General features: G+C 37.5%; 1 protein-coding gene across 3 annotated transcripts; it reads left to right on the forward strand.

Moving 5' to 3' along the window:
- The first annotated feature begins 940 nt into the window (after positions 1–940).
- LOC106138454 (protein krasavietz) lies at positions 941–20,507 on the forward strand. Of its 3 annotated transcripts, XM_060949931.1 has the most exons (12): positions 941–1,095; positions 1,428–1,499; positions 6,829–7,005; positions 9,685–9,785; positions 10,373–10,438; positions 10,833–10,905; positions 11,598–11,763; positions 13,092–13,203; positions 15,480–15,611; positions 17,052–17,198; positions 18,016–18,211; positions 19,341–20,507. In XM_060949931.1, the coding sequence occupies exons 2-12, from the start codon at positions 1,439–1,441 to the stop codon at positions 19,367–19,369; spliced, it is 1,260 nt and encodes a 419-aa protein (XP_060805914.1). In that variant the 5' UTR covers positions 941–1,095; positions 1,428–1,438; the 3' UTR covers positions 19,370–20,507. The 3 variants fall into 3 exon arrangements, with proteins under 3 accessions (XP_060805914.1, XP_060805911.1, XP_060805912.1); XM_060949928.1 differs by lacking the exons at positions 941–1,095; positions 1,428–1,499; positions 6,829–7,005 and adding an exon at positions 7,744–7,936; XM_060949929.1 differs by lacking the exons at positions 941–1,095; positions 1,428–1,499; positions 6,829–7,005 and adding an exon at positions 7,970–8,069.
- The last annotated feature ends 1,076 nt before the right edge of the window (positions 20,508–21,583 follow it).

Here is a 21,583-nt window from a genome sequence, read left to right on the forward strand (position 1 = left end):
CACCAACTGCATACTAAAAGTTGGCAAGCATGTTCGTTTTTGCCTATGGGCTCGTGCAGCGTGTCGCCGACTTCGTTCATCCTGGGTCGTATTGACTTGGACAGACAGGATTAAATGTGTGTAATTACATACTTAATTATATGGCGAAGTGTAACGTGGCCGCGCTCAACGACTTGTGGTTGTGCGACCCGCACAGACCATGTTTTTAATTCTGTGCACAGATCAGTCTAGATCGCTTAGACTTACTTAGTGATTTCAGGCCGTCACAGAATTAGGTATAAGTACTCGGTTGAGTTTTCAATTTTGTTATAGATTTTCAGTGTTCGTGAGATATAAGTTCACGACGAACTGCTTATATTTGTTGATTAAACTTCTTGTTGTTTTAGAATGATTTAGTTTGTTTCTATCATTCCTGTAAAACTCAAAATAAGAGAAGATAATAATAAAAGAAGCAGTCTTAAAATTGGTTTTCGCCCAGTCTCGTGACATACACGCGTATAAACCCGGCGAGCCACAAGTTCGCATACTTACGCGTGCGTATATCACCCGCTTTACTAATTTTCTTCAACAATGGAAACTGTTGTGGAAATGTCAAACAAAAGTGTCTATGGTGTTTTGTTTTTTCTGCCATTTTTAGTCAAATAATTCCTATCTAATTGGTGTTTTTGTTAATTGTATTGAAAAACTATCAAATTTATTGTTGTGTCTTTTAAAATATTTACATTTTGATTGAATTAAATAAATTCCACGTATAGTGGACGAAATAAATTTGTTGTGGTTAACTCAAAAATACTATTTCTCCTTATTGGAGCATTTAAGCCCGTGCGCTCTTATTATTTCTGATACTTTGGCCAATAATTGTTCAATTTATTTATTTATCACCTTAGATTATAGTGTAATACATTTTAAAAATAAAATTTAATATCCTCTTCGTTTGAATCGATCTTGGCGATTTCACCGGATATCCGGCGACTCCATAAGTTGTCTCTACCCAAGGGAATAGAGATTGTCGCAGCGTTTCTTTCTTTTCTGAACAGGCGCAGTCCAAGAGAACTCGCAAAAGGAGTAAAAGGCTCCTACATAACCTGTCACTACGTAAGTATCAGTGCACACATAAGTAAAATAGTTTGCGTAGCGCGTTTTACTTTGTACGTTCTGGGAGGATTTCGAGAATCCTTGCTGAGTCATAGATTGTGAATCTATTGTGTTTGATCGCCAAACTTTCTTCGCCGAACGTTGCGTTCTCGGCAGGTCCGTCAATTTCGCAGTAAGTAGAGCAAAAGAGGGCCGCCATAACGTAAAGGGGCGAAGTTCTAACTCTGTTATGAGCTGCGTGGCGCAGGCAGCGCGGCCGACGACCTCGCGCCTAACGGGCACCACCTTTCATTCCTCTCATTATCCTAATTTGCCACGTGTTTTTGTTTCAGCAATATATTGTATGAGTCAGAAGGTAGAAAAACCAGTATTATCGGGTCAACGGATAAAGACCAGAAAAAGAGGTGAGTTTGTATTTTCTTCTTGAATTGTCTTGCATAACATGTGTGCAAAACAAGGTTGAGTCGTTACCTACTTCTTGACGCCTTGACCGTGGATGTCTAGCTATTATTTGAAGTGGGCCATTTGTTAATAGAAAACTTAGTAGAATATTGATAAATTAATATTATTGATTGTTGTTTTAATTAACGACTGTATGTTGTTTATTTTGTTTGGCTTATTTTTAAGTATTTGATTGATTCCTTATAGATGTACCTATCCAATCTGGAATGTAACCAACTCCATATTACAGAATTCTCAGAAGCCTTTAAATAATAAAGACATCTCAATAATAATAATATCACTATTATAGAATACCTTCAAATTTGCAAAAAAAAAATCTTGTACTTGTAACATAACCTCTAATCTCTTTTTCAGTTCACTTTATTATAAAATTTTAATTTGAATCAACTAAGCCATAGATTTGCCAACTCTAGGTTGCCAACTTTTTGAATTGATTTAAAACAATATAAAATTGGTGCAAAAAAAGGCTAGTTTAGAATACTTTTAATACACAAATATTTTATACCCCCAAGTCCTTTAATAAAATAAGGACCTGACATTGAAATAATAAATTAGATATTTTACCTGACAAAAAACTAGGGTTCCCTTATTGTGTAAGATTTTGGTTTATACAGCATTATATGATACATACATATATTCATGTCTATATCCCTTGCCAGGCAGACGGAGCCAATAGTCTCGATTACATTTAGAATAAAATAATGTTTTACATTCTTCATCATCATTGAATTCAAATTGAGAATAACTTATAACAAATCCATACATTATTTTTCCTTTATATTTGGTAACATAACAAGTTTCCTCTTAGCAACTACACATATGTTGCTGATTACATACAAACACGTGGAGTGGCCATTTATTGCAGATGTGGCATTTAATGAAGCCATCAGGAAACAAAGTATCTTCATTATAATATTTGGATTGTTTTGGACTTACATGTCTGAATTTTGTAAGTCCCTCTCGTATATTGAAACTATTTGTTTGATATTATAATATATATATTATAGAATGCTATCTCTCTCTTTTAGTTACGGCTCCAAGTTAAAATTCGAAATTGTGAAACTTTTACAGCTTGACCTGACTTAAAACTTATTGTTTGATGTCATCCTTCTGGGATTCTTTCAGGCAATGAGCTAACAACCTGTCACTATTTGAATCTTAATTCCATCATTAAGCCATTAGCTGAACTCTTGTCTTAATTATTTCAAGACTGTTGGTTCTGTCTACTTCATAAGGCATAAAGATGCTAAATATGTTCATCACATGCACATATTCTAGACAATATGTTGAGTGTTAATTTGATTATGGCATGTAGAGGATAAAGATAAATAAATCATCACCGAGTGAGTCTGATGATTGCGTATTTTGGTCAACCATTATTTATTGTCCTCCCTGGGGTACATATATCTCCGTTAATCCGTCAAATTTGTCAATGTGATAAGTGTTTTGCTTTCAAAAGTTCACTTTAAAGGTTTTATCTTATCTCATTCAAGGAAGCGCCATGTCGTAGCCCAATGTCAATGAAAAACCACGGAAATAGGCCGCGGTCGCGCTTCGCTGTTGACGCGATAATTAAATAAAACTGTTACCTGTCAATTTTTTTTTTCAATTTGGTTATCACACATAGTATAAAACGAAGTCGCTATTTTAGTCTGTTTGTCTGTATGCTTAAATCTTTAAAATTACGCAACGGATTTTGATGCGGTTTTTTGTAACAGGTAGAGTGATTCAAGAGGAAGGTTTTTATGTATAATAACATTTATAATTTTGCACCCGTGCGAAGCCGGGGCGGGTCGCTAGTACATGATAATATACGGTGTAAATTTATGTCGCATATCTATAATAACAAATGTATAATGGAAATGTGTCATGTTTATGTAAATTTATAATATGGTGTTGTTGGCGTCAATTGCAAGCCCATGTTGTCACATTGGTTGGGAAGCGGTCTCTTGTTCGCCCTTGATCTATATTGAAGTTCCCTCCGTGCACCCTTGCCATTTTGAGGGTATCATGGGATCACGAGGCATTCCACCACGATGACCTTTGGTTCCCTAGCGCGTCTTTTCCTAGAAAGGGAAATTTCAATTTCCAACCATCTTATGCTATACCTATTCCGTGGTTGACACCCGACAGGCAGTATGTACTGTGTACTACATACATACATACATATGGTCACGTCTATATCCCTTGCGGGGTAGACAGAGCCAACAGTCTTGAAAAGACTGAATGGCCACGTTCAGCTATTTACCTTAATGATAGAATTGAGATTCAAATAGTGACAGGTTTCTAGCCCATCGCCTAAAAAAGAATCCCAAGTTTGTAAGCCTATCCCTTAGTCGCCTTTTACGACATCCATGGGAAAAAGATGGAGTGGTCCAATTCTTTGTATTGGTGCCGGGAACCACACGGCGTACTAACCTGCGTACTACCCTTTCGCTGTTTCCTTTCCTATTTGTTAAAGCAAAGGTTAATAATTATATTAAACATGGAGATAGATAATAACGACATCAAACGATACTAGAAATAACCTACTTCTCTTAATCTAAATCAGATAAATTTATCACGTCATCTTATCATTGACGTCAGTTCATCACTTATGATGCAACGTCGCGCGCTCATTTTGTATTGACAATACTGTTATGTCCTGACCTGATTACATAAGCTAGGACGAGCACAAGGTCAAAAATATGGCGAGATTGAAGGAATCAAGGTTAGAAGATGCAATATATCTAAATTTTCTTTTATTCAATGTTGGAATAGGCATTTGCCTTCCATTTCACCTGATGGTAAGTGATGATGATCACGAAGATATTACATGCCTATCCCAAGTGATACCCTTTTATTTTGAACGTTTGTGGACAATAATGCCATACATTGTCCATACAACATCCATCGATAAGGTAGGTATACTTATTTATAAACATTTTTAAAGCATTAAGCTCCATTTACCTACATTATAAGGCATTTCCAAGGCTAGAGTTACTATTTTTGCCGTGTGGTTCCCGGCACTAATAATAAAAGTAATAGGACCTATTCATATCGTTCTGTGGATGTCGTAAAAAGCGACTAAGAAATAGGCTTATTAACTTGGGATTCTTCTTTTAGGTTAGGCGATGGGCTAACAACCTGTCACTATTTGAATTTCAATTCTACCAATAAGCCAAACAGCTGAACGTGGCCTATCAGTCTTCAAGACTGTTGACTCTGTCTACTCCGCAAGGGATATAGACGTGATTATATGCATGTATGTAGTTACTATTTTTAGGGATGCTGCGTCCCGGGGATTGGTTCCCTTGGTTATATTCTACCACCCGTGAAACAAACATCAAAATATGTGCAGTAGATTTTGCGTGAAAGAGTAACAAACACGCATCCCCTAAACCTTACAAACATTCGTTCGTTCATTCATTCATACAATCACTTGCGGGGTAGACAGAGCCAGAAGTCTTGAAAGACCGACGGGCCACGTTCAGCTGTTAGGCTTAGTGATAGAATTGAGATTGAAATAGTGGCATGTTCATCCATACTTCATACTAATATTAAAAATCTGAAAGTGTGTTCGTTTGTACGGCTTTCACGTCAAAACCACTGAACCACTAATTCGATGCTTTTTGAAGGTGGTGCTAATTTCAATTTGTTTAATTTTAATTCGTCGCCTTTTTAATATTGCGCGGGCAAGCAATATTAATATTAAGCAAATTAATAAATTCCAATAGTCCACTAACATGTGACAGAAAAACAATAACATAAACGTATTTAACACTTGGATCGCAGGAGCAAACTTGATAAATATTTAAGTGGCTGTTTGCCACAAATGATAAACTTGTTTTCAATGTTGTTGTCTGTAATGATATTTAAATTGGTTTGATTCAGAGATGTGGGATCTCTCTTTGTATAACAACTAAGGAATTTATTGTTCTAACATAATGAAGACATAATTTTCTTTTTCTATTGAAATGGGTCGGTTGATCATATGTATATATTTCTTTTTCTAAACACAATTATTATTTACGTAGACTACTATTTTGCGGTTATGGATACCATTTTATATATATTTTTTACTAGTAATAAATTCAACCTAATTATTTAATGTATAAAGTTTTAAAATAAATAAATTAAATCAAAATTGTTTTACATAAGTAAAATAATTATTAGTTATTATTATTGTAATTGACTACATTTGCAATATTCACCGAGTTGCTATGATACGAACAAACATATACATACTAATTTATGACTCGTTGGCAAATAAACGTATGAATTTGAAGTAAAATATTGTCATCCTATTACCTTATCTAGCACCTAGCGAGGAAAAGGTGTAAGGTATATATTAACCATGGTGGTTTATATCAACGTTTTAAATCGACATTTTTATCAACACGAAATGGAAATAATTCAGTGCCTTAATAAAATTGTTTTAAACAATAACAATTAAATCTAGAATAAACAATAAAAGCTAATTAACGAGATACAAACATACGTGCGTTAGTGATAAATCCTTAATTGAATGCGCAATAAAAACAGTCTTACCGCCGTAAAGATTACGCGTCATCTTTGTTGTAACAATGAGTGTATAGTTTTTAATTTACATATCTTCGCAGAAATCTTCCTTACTGTGCATTTCACTTCAACTTTTACTTGGTTGAAACGTAAAAATAAAACCTTTTTTATCCATGAAGGTTAGATAATTGTTAATCAAGACAAATATATCAATATATTTCCCATCTGATGAGTCATATTACAGATTTTGCGAGTCACTTTCATTTAGTTTACTTAAATTTATTTGAAATTTCATCATACTTTTTTACACAGAATTGAAGATATTAAAATCATACTTCCATTCTTCTTACAAATACATATGTTTATTAGTTTTTGTCACAATTTAATGAAAACTAATCAAACTTACTTACTTTCAATCAAATATAATAAGTGTAATTAGAATAGTTAGTAGAATTAAAGTAATTTACAATTACTTTAATTCTACTGAACCTATGATATTTATCACAAATTTTAAATTAAAGAAGTTGACACATTTTTCTTAGATTTTGTTTGAAAAAAAGTAAATGTGTAATTATATGATATACATATATACGAATCATATGAACGATAATTTAACTATGCAAGAAATGGTATTTGCATGCCGATATACCAATGAAAGGAAATTTTTGGCCACCCTACATTGTTTAAACTAAATTAAGACCTTATCTGCATATTTTCCAGTAAGTAAACACATTAATTCATTCAATAAATCTGTGTATCTTTTCGTCCCAGATGAGAAAGAGAAGTACGACCCCAACGGGTTCCGCGACGCGCTCGTGCAAGGCCTCGAGCGCGCCGGCGGCGACCTCGACGCGGCGTACAAGTTCCTAGACGCGGCCGGCTCCAAGCTAGACTACCGCCGCTATGGGGAGGTCATCTTCGACGTCCTCATTGCCGGCGGCCTGCTTCGTAAGTCACATTATTGATATAGTTTTAGAGCTCGACGCGGCGTACAAGTTCCTAGACGCGGCCGGCTCCAAGCTAGACTACCGCCGCTATGGGGAAGTCATCTTCGACGTCCTCATTGCCGGCGGCCTGCTTCGTAAGTCACATTATTGATATAGTTTTAGAGCTCGACGCGGCGTACAAGTTCCTAGACGCGGCCGGCTCCAAGCTAGACTACCGCCGCTATGGGGAAGTCATCTTCGACGTCCTCATTGCCGGCGGCCTGCTTCGTAAGTCACATTATTGATATAGTTTTAGAGCTCGACGCGGCGTACAAGTTCCTAGACGCGGCCGGCTCCAAGCTAGACTACCGCCGCTATGGGGAGGTCATCTTCGACGTCCTCGTTGCCGGCGGCCTGCTTCGTAAGTAACATTATTGATATAGGTTTAGAGCTCGACGCGGCGTACAAGTTCCTAGACGCGGCCGGCTCCAAGCTAGACTACCGCCGCTATGGGGAGGTCATCTTCGACGTCCTCATTGCCGGCGGCCTGCTTCGTAAGTAACATTATTGATATAGTTTTAGAGCTCGACGCAGCGTACAAGTTCCTAGACGCGGCCGGCTCCAAGCTAGACTACCGCCGCTATGGGGAGGTCATCTTCGACGTCCTCATTGCCGGCGGCCTGCTTCGTAAGTAACATTATTGATATAGTTTTAGAGCTCGACGCAGCGTACAAGTTCCTAGACGCGGCCGGCTCCAAGCTAGACTACCGCCGCTATGGGGAGGTCATCTTCGACGTCCTCATTGCCGGCGGCCTGCTTCGTAAGTAACATTATTGATATAGTTTTAGAGCTCGACGCGGCGTACAAGTTCCTAGACGCGGCCGGCTCCAAGCTAGACTACCGCCGCTATGGGGAGGTCATCTTCGACGTCCTCATTGCCGGCGGCCTGCTTCGTAAGTCACATTATTGATATAGGTTTAGAGCTCGACGCGGCGTACAAGTTCCTAGACGCGGCCGGCTCCAAGCTAGACTACCGCCGCTATGGGGAAGTCATCTTCGACGTCCTCATTGCCGGCGGCCTGCTTCGTAAGTAGATAATAACATCCAAATAGGTACAGACAATTCGCCATAAAGCCAGTAGACACAAGACACGAATATAACTGTGTCGTCGTCTCCCCTGCCCTCATTTATAAGCGCGTGCCCCGGACTTACGTCTTTAGTCTACTTCAGCGTTCATCAAGTAGCTCGGTATCCTCAGGCGGCTACATACTGGATCTTGTGTCTATGCCAAATCCTAAAAAAAAAAATTAAAAACTAGTCCAGTGAAGATTGTCGATTTTCCATGAATATTTAAATTATATCTCATCACCCTAACTTGCGACATCCATAGGAAAAAGATGGAATGGTCCTTTTATTTTTTATATAGGTGCCGGGAACCACACGGCACTAATCGTCACACAACAAAAACAGTCCAAAATTGCATTATGATTGTGCTTTTGCTGATGCCATGAATAATTCTGCTCCACGGTTTATTGGCATTGCTCGTGGGCTTTTTTGTAAGTAGATCTTAATAATTTGTTCTTTTAGAAAATACACTCACAAAAAGAAAATAAGTAAAAAGAAAAGTCAATGTTATAATGGGAGCATAGTATTATTGACTAAGGAATCGCATGTAAGATGCATCTTTTATTTGAAGTACCTAATTTGGCTTTCATTGCCAAATGATACACTGCATTCCAATGAATGTTTTCTAAAACAATCAAATCTAATCTAGCAATTTTTCAATTTTAATGCAGAAATAAATATATAACTATTTATGTGATATTTTTATATTACCAAAATTTTATCGGATATCCTATGCATAATTTGTAAATGAAATTGAAAAATAGCAAAATGTCAACGAATCTTACCTTTTCTTTGTGACATGGCATCCAAATATTGACATTAGCTTAATGTCTGCATTAAGGTCATTGTCGGGCCTCAGACGGAGCCGTTGACCTCCGCCGTGACGCCATTAACCGTTTGGATCGCGGGCTGAAGAGAAGCGATTGATTTTTCATCAGTGCGAGCCACTTGGCTTGAGGGTTTAAGAGCCAATGAAATTTCATTATAGCTGTTTGATTTAAATTAATGGACGCTAATTTGGATTGAATGCTATGGATATTATGGTAGAAATCAAAATTGAGATGACAAACAACAATATTTTTAAAAGAAAGTCTTTAGGCCAAGAGATGTTTTTTTTTTGTTTCGCTTACTTTTGTTACAAAATACATCAAAAATTATCTAATAACTGGAAGAAGTATGCAATGAATTTTCGGTTTTGTGTACTAACCTGACTGCACATTGTAATGCTTCTTATAAAGACATTTGAGAAAAAAATACGGTCGAATTGAGAACGACATCCTTTTTTTGAAGTCGGTAAAAAAATTATAGCTTTTAGATATATTTTTTCAGCATAAGCTTTATAAGTAATACAATACAGATATTTATGTTTTTGACATTACCGTTTTTCTCTCTAGGGTGTTAAAAACCCTCATTGTAAGGAAATTAAATTTAAAATGATGAAAATGTTGGCTAGAGTCCTGAACACAAATGTTGACAAAACGTTCGTTTTTTTAACTGACCACTTTAATTTATAATTTTTTACGAACTTATTTTTGATCAAAAGAGTTAACTTGTTTTTTCTCTTGTCTATGGCCAGTGCCCGGCGGCTCGGTGTCTATGGACGGCGAGTCGCCCAAAACCAACACCTGCATCTTCGCCGCCAATGAAGATATGGAGACAATGCGTAACTTTGAACAGGTAAACATATATGACGATTGCTCCCGTGTTAATTACAAAAAAACCGATCTGGGATAATTTTTTCCCATAGGCCAAGTTATCAACTAAATCCGTTATATGGTTGTGGCTTCTTACAATGAAGACACGAAACATGCACATACATGTACCAAATCAAACTGCAAACATATAATCACGTTTTATTCACTTATGGTGTAGACAGAGTCAACAGCCGCGCAAAGACTGAAAGGCCATGTTCAACTGTATGGCTTAATGATGTAATTGAGATCCAAATAGTGACAGGTTGCTAGCCCTTCGACTAATTAAGAATTTCAAGTTTATTAGCCTATCCCTTAGTCGCCTTTTACGACATCCACGTCCAAAGAGAGGGAGTGGTTCTAATCTAATGCCGGGAACCACACGGAAACTAGAATAGAAGCATTATTAAAATAAAAATAATTCTCAAAATGATGATTACATGGCTAGAGTCCTGAAACTCGTGTTGAGAAAACCCTTTCTCGTTCTATCTTCACTGAAATTACACCCGTTTCATATAAAACTAGTATATATCTATAGTAGCAGTGTTGTGATGTCCGTCTGTCTGTTTGCAGGTGTTTGTGAAGCTGATGAGGCGTTACAAATATCTAGAGAAGATGTTTGAGGAGGAAATGAAAAAGGTATGAAGCATTATTATATACATACATAAAATCACGCCTCTTTCCCGGAGGGGTAGGCAGAAACTACCTCATTCCACTAGCCACGATCTCTGCATACTTCCTTCGTTTCATCCACATTCATAACTCGCATCATGAATATAAATCAAATTATGAAAATATGTAGTTATAAAATTTATGGTAAAAAAATTATCGCATTGCATAAAGCTTATTATTTAACATTGTATTAAATTTTAGTTTAGTTTCCTGAATTTATTAAGTATTTTTCAGAAAGTAACCATAATTAGAACTCTGACAAAATCTAGAGTAAGTATTGCTCGATATTTTTCTTAGAATAATTAAGTTTTATTTACATTTAGAAATACTGTAATAAAATTAATTGTAATTTTTAATTTAGGTCCTAGTTTACCTGAAGGGTTTCGAGCCTCAACAACGCATCAAGCTGGCCCGCATGACTGCCCTATGGATTGGTAAGTAACCCCCTACTCAAATTATAACATTGTCTCAAGATTTTAATTTTGACACAGAAAATTTATCATATGAAAAAAAAAAAAGTGCCGTGTGGTTCCCGGCACTATTACAAAAAAGAATAGGACCACTCCATCTCTTTCCCATGGATGTCGTAAAAGGCGACTAAGGGATAGGCTTATAAACTTAGGATTCATCTTTTAGGCGATGGGCTAGCAACCTGTCACTATTTGAATCTCGGTTCTATCATTAAGCCAAATAGCTGAACGTGGCCATTCAGTCTTTTCAAGACTGTTGGCTCTGTCTACCCCGCAAGGGATATAGACGTGATCATATGTATGTATGTATGTGAAAAAAAAAAACTGAAATTAGACATTTGTGAATGACATGTGTCATTCAATGTCAGATTTTAAATTTTAGATTCTAATTAATAACCCTAGCGCTGACTCGTAACCGTCTAGTCAAATCAAAAAAGTACCATTTTTTTTTAACATGATGAAAAACATGGCTAGAGTCCTGAAACAAATGTAGAAAAACCATTTCTCGTTCAATCTTCACTGACATTGAGTTTAACCAAACCTCAATACGGTCACACTAAATGACCAAACATTAATTCATATCCCGTCTTTATGATTCAGGTAACGGTCACACTAAATCACCAAACTTTAATTCATATCCCGTCTTTATGATTCAGGTAACGGCTGCGTTCCGCCTTCGGTCCTGTTGGTGCTGGTAAACGAGCATCTGCTGAAGGATAACCTGGCCCTGGACTTTGTTCTGGAAGTATTCGCTACCGTCAAGCAGGAGAGGGGGGTGGCTTCGTTGGTCACCGCTTTGAAGAAGGGCCAGCTTGAAGGAAGGTGGGTTATCTCGGCCTTGGTAGTACATACATACATACTGGTCACGTCTATATCCCTTGCGGGGTAGACAGAGCCAACAGTCTTGAAAAGACTGAATGGCCACGTGCAGCTATTTGGCTTAATGATAATTCTATCATTAAGCCAAATAGAGGAGAGCCTTGGTAGTTCTAAAGCTAAAGCTTTTTTTCTCTTTGAGAGTTACACTGTTTTTTATTAGGCTTGTAATCTTCACATGTTCGAAAGGTATTAAAATCATAGACATACTATTATGAATAATTATCTGTGAATAGAATAGGCCTATAAACTTGGGAATCTTCTTTTAGGCGATGGGCTAGCAACTTATCACTATTTGAATCTTAATTCTATCATAACGCCTATCAGATGAATGTGGCCTATCAGTCTTTCAAGACTGCTGGCTCTGTCTACCCCGCATGGGGATATAGACGTGATTATTAATTGGATGAACAAGGTCCTAACCTGGCCCTACGTTTACTTAAGCCCCTCGACATATTATGATATCCATTTCTACTCATCGAGTGGTTATTGAATGTGAGGGATATAACAACGCGACATCATACTGGCCTGTCGTATTGTTGCGACGGAGTCATAAGTGTTGCAACAATTCCTAACAGTTACCTCAATTACTTTCTAAATTTGTTGTCACAAGAAACATTGATGTAATAAACGCATAAATACATACGTAAATTACGACGACTAGTGGTAGGCCGAGACGCCATCTTTCCACTTGTCACGATCCCTGCACACTTCTTTCGCTTCATCCACATTCATAACTCTCTTCATGCAAGCTCGGCGGTTTCGAGTACTCTTGACCTGACCTTTTGCCAGGACGTCTTTAATTTGATCATTCCTACCTGTCCATTAATATTCTCCTTGTATATCTGCATAGTCAACCTGCTTTCATTCATCCTCTCCACATGACCAAACCACCTTAACATATTCTTTTTTATTCCTGTTACTATATCTTCTTTTACATCAAAACACTAACACCGATCAAATGTAATGTTCCATTAGGTTATTAACTAATTAATATTGTTTGTTTGTAATATCTTTATTACCTAGACGAACGTATCTTGATCAAATTAAGGTCGTCCTGGTAAAGGGTCAGGTCAAAAGTACCCAAAACCGCCGAGCTTGCATGAAGAGAGTTATGAATGTGGATGAAGCGACAGAAATATGCAAAGATCGTGGCAAGTGGGAAGAGGTAGTCTCTGCCTACCCCTCCGGGAAAGAGACGTGATTTCATGTTTATATTGTTTTAAAACGTTGTCATGATCCCTATCAACATAACGATGCACATTGTCCCGCAGACTGCTGGAGTTCCTGCCGCTGAACCGGCGCAGCGAGGAGGTGCTGGCGGCGTCGTTCGCGTCGCGCGGGCTCGCCGAGCTGCTCAAGCTGCACCGCGCGCAGGCCAGCCAGGTACCATACATACATACATACAGTCACGTCCATATCCCTTGCGGGGTAGACAGAGCCAACAGTCTCGAAAAGACCGAATGGCCACGTTCAGCTGCTCGGCTTAATGATGGAATTGAGATCCAAATAGTGACAGGTTGCTAGCCCATCGCCTAAAAGAAGGATCGCAATTTTATAAGCCTATCCCTTAGTCGCCTTTTACGACATCCATGGGAAAGAGATGGAGTGGTTCTTTTCTTTTTTGTATTGGTGCCGGGAACCACACGGCACAACCCATAAAACTCCGCAGTCACTTCTGGACTAAGGTTTCCCCAGAAATGGGGAGATTTTACCCATTGTCACCACGTTGGGCAGGCGGGTTGGTGACCACAGTGTCTATTCTGGACTATGTCCTCCCGCTTGATCCCTAAATCGCCTCTTACGATACCTACGGAAGATATGGGGTGGTGCTATTTAAAAATGCCGTTCACCACACGGCACACTTGAAAAGTTTACAGGAAGGCAAAGTTAATTCTATGATTTATCAAGGCAACTTGGTCTCATTACATATTTCACTCGTTTACCGGCAAATCTATGTTATCTAAATGCAATATATATAATAAAAAGTATATCCAGTTATAATTGCTTTTTTAAATCGGCGCGCGATCTCAGTAACTGAGTTTATCTTTGATATCAACATACATGTGTAGATCGTAAAACGATATCGTTACATAACAAATTATGTGGGAGACTGATTGAGTATTCTATATTATGATATATCAGTCGCATGATTTTACATAAAATAGCTTTCGTTTATCATTTCGATAGAATAGAATTGAAAGGTTGTCTTCTTTTAGGCGATGGGCTATTGCAACATCTATACTAATATTATAAAGCTGAGAGTTTGTTTGTTTGAACACGCCAATCTCAGGAACTACTGGTTCGAATTGAAATTATTTTAGTAGATAGACCATTTATCGAGGAAGGCTTTAGGCTATTTATCATCACGCTGAAATTATAATAATGGAAAATGTGAAAAAAAAAACGGGGAAATTAATTCCTCCTTGAGAGCTTCAATGATGCCCATATTAACTATTCCATGCGGACGAAGTCGCGGGCACAGCTAGTGTCAATATATTTATCTCAATTCCATCATATTAAGCTGAATTTTTCTGTATCATATAAATAAAATTGTTGCCTAGACAGAGAGAGTTTCTTTTTTGGAAAGAGTGAGAGATATTCTCTAGTTAAAAGTTTTCGGTAAAAAGCTTGTGTTTTTCGGTAAATTTGAACGGAACGAACCGTTTTGTATTTATTGATTGCAGTATGAAGTGCATAAAGTTTCGTGAAAATTAGCGTTAGCAGAAACAATGACGGTGGACATAGTTTTTTTTTTAAATAAGTTTTTTTTTTTAAATTGTGAATTTATATTGGGTTGTTCCCCTCTTGCGCACGATTAGAGCCATACAAAGCTTCCTACTTTGTGCGGTGTCAAAGTGTGCTATATTATTGTGTAGCTGCGAGGTTTTAGTTTGTTGTATTTATGCAAACTGCTCTTGTTGTTGTACTACAATAATATTTATTCTTTTTTATTTATATTGTTATATAATATTACTAGTTGTCCCTGCAAATGTTGTTTTGCCATATAAAAATATTTAGGTAATTTATATTTTGATAATTTCAGTAAAAAAAAATGTTGCAGGGTGGACAAACTTTATCACTAAGGGGTATGAAAAATAGCCGTCTCTGTGTACCCCGTAAGGGATATAGAGCTATAAACATACATACATACATACATATGGTCACGTCTATATCCCTTGCGGGGCAGACAGAGCCAACAGTCCTAAAAAGACTGAATGGCCACGTTCAGCTATTTGGCTTAATGATAGAGTTGATATTCAAATAGTGACAGGTTGCTAGCCCATCGCCTAATAAAGAATCCCAAGTTTGTAAGCCTATCCCTTAGTCGCATTTTACAACATTCATGGGAAAGAGATGGAGTGGTCCTATTCTTTTTTTGCATTGGTGCCGGGAACCACACGGTGTGTAATGGAGGTGTATGTTTATCAATAACGCGATGTACGACATCCATGGGAAATAGAGGTGTATGTTTATCAATAACATCAATAACTCTAACTTTTTAGTTGTACTTTCATTTTGTTTGTTAGTTTTGATAACCGCACACGCACTTTGTATAATTTAATTGTAAAAATGTTTTCTCAGTAAGTGAAATACCATTGTATTTTTTATGAGAAATAAAGTTCTTTAAACATCAATAACGCCGCCATGTGACGCTGCAGGAGGCGCGGCGCGAGCTGACGCAGGCGCTGCTGGACGAGCTGGCGGACGACAAGCCGGTGCGCGACCTCATCCAGGAGCTGCGCGACATGGCCGCCAAGCACGCCATCCCCGACCACGAGGTCGTGCCCATCGTGAGTACAATAGAATTACTTATAAAAAGAAAGAAAAAAGATGACTACAAACTAAAATTTAATTTATAAATTGTGCAGTCCCTGCATAGCATCAACATGCGGGAGTGTGCCTAGAAGGCTGGCAGCATTGCCAATTTGAATGGCAATGCTAATTCTCTGAGCCAGATAATTTCCAGCCCTCCGGTCACGAGATACCTCAATCAGCTTTTTCGACAATTGACGGAAAAGCTGATGGGCAGATGGGCCCCACGGTCCCAGAGTTTCTACCCCAACAGGTTCAAAAGTATAGGTATTAGATACCGATACCTACATATTTGCGCCTTTTGAGGTTTTCTGCCTCATTTGCGGCAGAACCGGCTTTAGATTTAGTACCCTGAAGATGAGACGGCGCAAGAATAGAATAGATTTATTTTCAAAATTGGATACAAGGTATCACTTATTGACGTCACATAACTTAAATCTAATTATAACTACTACCGCTTACAAAGTCTGTCTTATATACCTTATTCTTGTACGATACTTAAGAAAAAGCTTAATCTATATCTATACTAATTGTAAATCTAAAGAGTTTGTTTGTTTGAACGCGTTAATCTGCTATACTGCTGGTTCGAATTGAAAAATTGTTTTTGCGTTGAATAGACCATTTATCGAGGAAGGTTTTAGGCTATATAACATCCCGCTGCAACTTTAATATGTGAAAAAAAAATGGGGAAAATTATTCATCCTTGAGGCATCAATGATGACCAAAATAACTATTCCACGCGGATGAAGTCGCGGGCACAGCTAGTGTTATTATATTTATGTTGTTATAAATCGGTTTTCATTATCAGATGGGTAAGTGCAAGTTTGTTTGTTTGTGATTTAATCAGCGCCACCTAGTGGTAACGCGATTGCATTAATGCAATACCATACAAATTAGCGTTTACTTACTCGACGCGTTTGACCGAGTAAAACTCGCACTAACCCCTCAGATATAATATACATAAATATTTTATTTTTTTAGAAATCAAGAAATATACACATGAACATGTTGGAACAGAGCATTTTAGAATGCTATTATCAATTAAAAATTAGTGATCCTTGATAGTAAACCATGAAATTCACTTCAAACCAAAACCTTCCTTATTGCTACGAAAATAAAGTGCAAAAGAAATGATATACAATGTGTGATATTTCACTGGCGTAAAATAAAACCAATTAAAAGCACGCGAACGTTGAGATAATAGCGGATTTTTTTAAATGATGATACCCGATGACGAGTCAGAGCGTTGTTAGTTGGGTCTCGGTTGCTCTACGGCTGAGTATTTCAGCTGTTTAGCGAATCGCTTCCCACCACTTTCAACGCCATGTCGACAAGGCAGCCTGATTATACTATCACTCCATTAACTTATAAGGAAAAATTTTAAATATTATAAAGCTATAGAGTACGGAATTTTTCAGATCTGGCAGTGCGTGATGTCCCGCGGCGAGTGGAATAAAAAGGAGGAGTTGTTGGCGGAGCAGGCGGCCAAACATCTGCGCCATTACACGCCATTGTTGGCGGCGTTCGCTCAGAGCGCCAAAGCTGAGATCGCTCTGCTCTCTAAGGTAAAAATACATACATACATACATATAATCAGGTCTGTATTCATTGCGGAGTAGACTGGGCTAATAGTCTTGAAAATACTGATAGGCCATGTTCAGCTGTTCGGCTTAATGATAGAATTGAGATTCAAATAGTGACAGGTTTCTAGCACGTCGCTTGAAAGAAGGATCTCGAGTTTATAAGCTTATCCCATAGTCGCCTTTTATGATAAGCCATGCGAAAGAGATGCAGTGGTCTTGGTTATTCTTTTTTCTTTTGGTGCCGGAAATCACACGGTATAAGGTTATATTCTAAGCAACTTTGAGACAAAATATTTTTATTGGTATAAAATTGAGAATAGGACCCAGCCGCTAAGTATTAGTACATCACTACATATTGTTAATATGTCGCGAAAATATTTGAGCGGTTGAGCCAATCAGAGCGCGCCATTTTGAACCCGCGAACTAAACTATGCGCTAAACTATGAGCGAGATAGCAAGATACATTTAGTTTTTTATATTTTAAGTTTAACTTTTAACATTTCTTTTGGTTCTTTGCGCTATTTTGCGCCGACGTTTATTGTCGAGGCGACTTTTAAAAGTGGTAGTAATGTGTGCTTTTTTAAATTAAAATGATGATACCCGATGACGAGTCAGAGCGTTGTTAGTTGGGTCTCGGTTGCTCTACGGCTGAGTATTTCAGCTGTTTAGCGAATCGCTTCCCACCACTTTCAACGCCATGTCGACACGGCAGCCTGATTGATTTTGATACACATTAGCAAAAAATTTGACAAAAAATATATTTTGTATGGCAACATTAATTTTTAATTCACCATCTCAGGTGCAAGAATACTGCTACGAGAATATGAGTTTCATGCGCGCGTTCAGCAAGTTGGTGCTGATGCTGTACAAGACAAACGTGCTGTCCGAGGAGGTGATCCTCAAGTGGTACCGCGAGCCCAACTCCAGCAAGGGCAAGGTCATGTTCCTCGACCAGATGAAGAAGTTTGTGGAGTGGCTGCAGAGCGCCGAGGAAGGTATGTAGTCTTAAAAATAGCAAAATTATAAATAATAGTTATTAATATGGGACATATAACACAGATTGAGTTAGCCTCGAAGTAAGTTCGAGACTTGTGTTGCGAGATACTAACTCGACAATACTATATTTTATAATTAATATTTATATAGATAAATAAAAAAATAGGACCACTCCATCTCTTTACCATGGATGTCGTAAAAGGCGACTAAGGGATAGGCTTACCAACTTGTGATTCTTTTTTTAGGCGATGGGCTAGCAACCTGTCACTATTTGAATCTCAATTCTATCATTTAGCCAAATAGCTGAATGTGGCCATTCAGTCGTTTCAAGACTGTTGGCTCTGTCTACCCCGCAAGGGATATAGACGTGACCATATGTATGTATGTATAGATAAATAAACATCCAAGACCCAGGCCAAACAGATAAGGTTCGTTTCTCATCATGCCCGGGCTGGGATTCGAACCTGGGACCTAAACCTTTCTATAGCGCGGGGTTTCGCTTCCGTGGAAAAATGCAGAAAAAGTAACCTACGTCACTCGCGAAGGTCTATTATATATATCAGCGCCAAATTTCGTTAAAATCAGTTGTGTAATCTTATTACATACAAAAATACAAATTTCTTCTCTTTAATATTAGTGCGGGATATAAACATTTTGAAGTTAATTAAAACATGCACACGATTAGAGCCGGGCCGAGTCCATTACTCGTTTCGGTGTCGAAGTGTGCTATAGCAACGTGTGGCTCATCCCCGGTCTCCCGAACTATTGAGGGACCGGTCTCACTGGCTACACTACACTCTTTTATTTTTATATTTTAAATATATATTAGAGAAGACTGACTTAGACGTTAGTGTTGGTGGTCGAATCGGCAAGGTACGTGTGGCGCAAAAGGCACAGGTTCAAATCCCACCCCGGCCACGTACCAATGACTATTTTTGAAGTTATGTACATTAGTGTGTATACTAACTGATGGTCTTACGGTGAGATCAAATACGGGTTAGGTTTAATTTGGATTATTTTCCTACGATATCTACGGAAAGGGATAAATTTAAATTTACAATTTTCAATCATAATACATTTTTTTTAAAGTAAAATACCTTATAAAACATGTGCCATTTTGAATTACAGAGTCTGAGAGCGGCGAAGAAGAGGATTAGTGTAAGAGCAGCGAGTGAGACTGACAACACATTGCGTCGTCCGCAACACACATACACACACACATGCATAATGTACCCCCACACACATACACACAGTAAAGACTTGCCAGCCAACTAAAATATGTCGCCTTATCGTTGATGAATATCGTCGATAATTCCTTTGAAGCTATGATGGATCGTTTGATTTTAAATTTGACTAATTCGATTAGTAATCACGAGTCGCTATCATATCGATGGAATTACTAATTAGTTTTGAAATCGGTCACGAGATGGCGTTGCGTTTGCTATAACTGTAACATTTGTAATGGCATCGTTTGAGCGTATGAACGGTGCAAAAATTTGCTTGATTGACACAGGTGCTGACTATGTGAAGTTCTTGAACCTTTTTTTTTATGTATGAATGTGTTATTAAATAGAATGTAAATTTGAAATGACGTCTACTTTGACAGCTGTGCGAAAGTGGCGCCAACTGGTGACGTTTACGTATGTATTTGTAGTTTATAAGCACTAATATCATAATCATTGTTATTTTTTTTCATTTATTCATTCATTCATTTATATATCTGACATGACAAGATGTGTAAATTTATAACATTTTAATATCACATTTCTGTTCTGTTTGCTCTTATTCTTTTCGACGTCTTGACTAGTTGAAAGTTCAATATTTATCTTTTTTCTTTAACTTGATCGAAGGAAGTGCTTTCATATTTACAAATCTTGTTCATATTGGATTGTAAACAAATTCATATTTAGTGAATGTATACAATAAATAATTCCATTTCACGTTTTGATTTATCATTTATATTTAATGAAAGTTTAACTAGATCTGTACGAACAAAATATTGTATGAAAATATATAAGTTTGGGGCTAAATGTAAACTGCCTGTTTGCGATGCGGCTTAGATGTTTATTCCATTGACTAGTGCTGGCAAGTCCGCAGTTCGAATCCGGAGGACGGCGCTCACCCCCGACCCGCTCACGAAGTGTACTTTAACAATAATAAAATAATAACTGGCACAGAGTTGTGCGGGCGTTTTTACAACTGTATATTGTTCATTTCTAAAGTAAAATGTTGAGGAAATATGATATTTTTTATTCAATTTTTTTAGGAAAATTCCAATAAATGGTGGTAACACGCTGGAGTTGTTTTATTTCGCTGACCTTTTCTAAATGTGACCATTAAGAAAAACTTATACGTATAACTCTCTTAATTATTCAATGGTTGACTGGAAGAGATCCCTAAATGGGATTAGTCAGCCTTTGTATATTTCTCTTACAAATTTACTGTATTTTTCTGTTATTTTGTATTTACTAAAAGATATTACAAACAAAACAAAGGAAAAAGGCGATTTTTTTCAACTACCTGGTATAAAAGTGGTAAATTATCAAATCTATATCTTTGTGCCCCTCTCGGCACATGAGGTCCTATTACCGGAACGACTTCTGTTATTTTCGTCTTCCCCCGAATGTCACCCCCGTCACCCCCGACCCGCTCACGAAGTGTACTTTAACAATAATAAAATAATAACTGGCACAGAGTTGTGCGGGCGTTTTTACAACTGTATATTGTTCATTTCTAAAGTAAAATGTTGAGGAAATATGATATTTTTTATTCAATTTTTTTAGGAAAATTCCAATAAATGGTGGTAACACGCTGGAGTTGTTTTATTTCGCTGACCTTTTCTAAATGTGACCATTAAGAAAAACTTATACGTATAACTCTCTTAATTATTCAATGGTTGACTGGAAGAGATCCCTAAATGGGATTAGTCAGCCTTTGTATATTTCTCTTACAAATTTACTGTATTTTTCTGTTATTTTGTATTTACTAAAAGATATTACAAACAAAACAAAGGAAAAAGGCGATTTTTTTCAACTACCTGGTATAAAAGTGGTAAATTATCAAATCTATATCTTTGTGCCCCTCTCGGCACATGAGGTCCTATTACCGGAACGACTTCTGTTATTTTCGTCTTCCCCCGAATGTCCTACTCCCCGAATGTCCCACTCCCCGAATGTCCCACTCCCCGAATGTCCCACTCCCCGAATGTCCCACTCCCCGAATGTCCTATTTCCCTAATGTACCTTTCCCGATTCACATTTTTAAGTTTTGAGTTTTATAGTAGGTATGTATTGGGATAATAAATGGAAAACATTATAAATTCCCTAATAATTGTTTGTTTGTTTGCTTTCTCTCATTTTACAAACATACAT

The sequence above is a fragment of the Amyelois transitella genome, chromosome 20 (genome assembly GCF_032362555.1).
Source record: "Amyelois transitella isolate CPQ chromosome 20, ilAmyTran1.1, whole genome shotgun sequence".
NCBI classification, from domain to species: Eukaryota; Metazoa; Arthropoda; class Insecta; order Lepidoptera; family Pyralidae; genus Amyelois; species Amyelois transitella.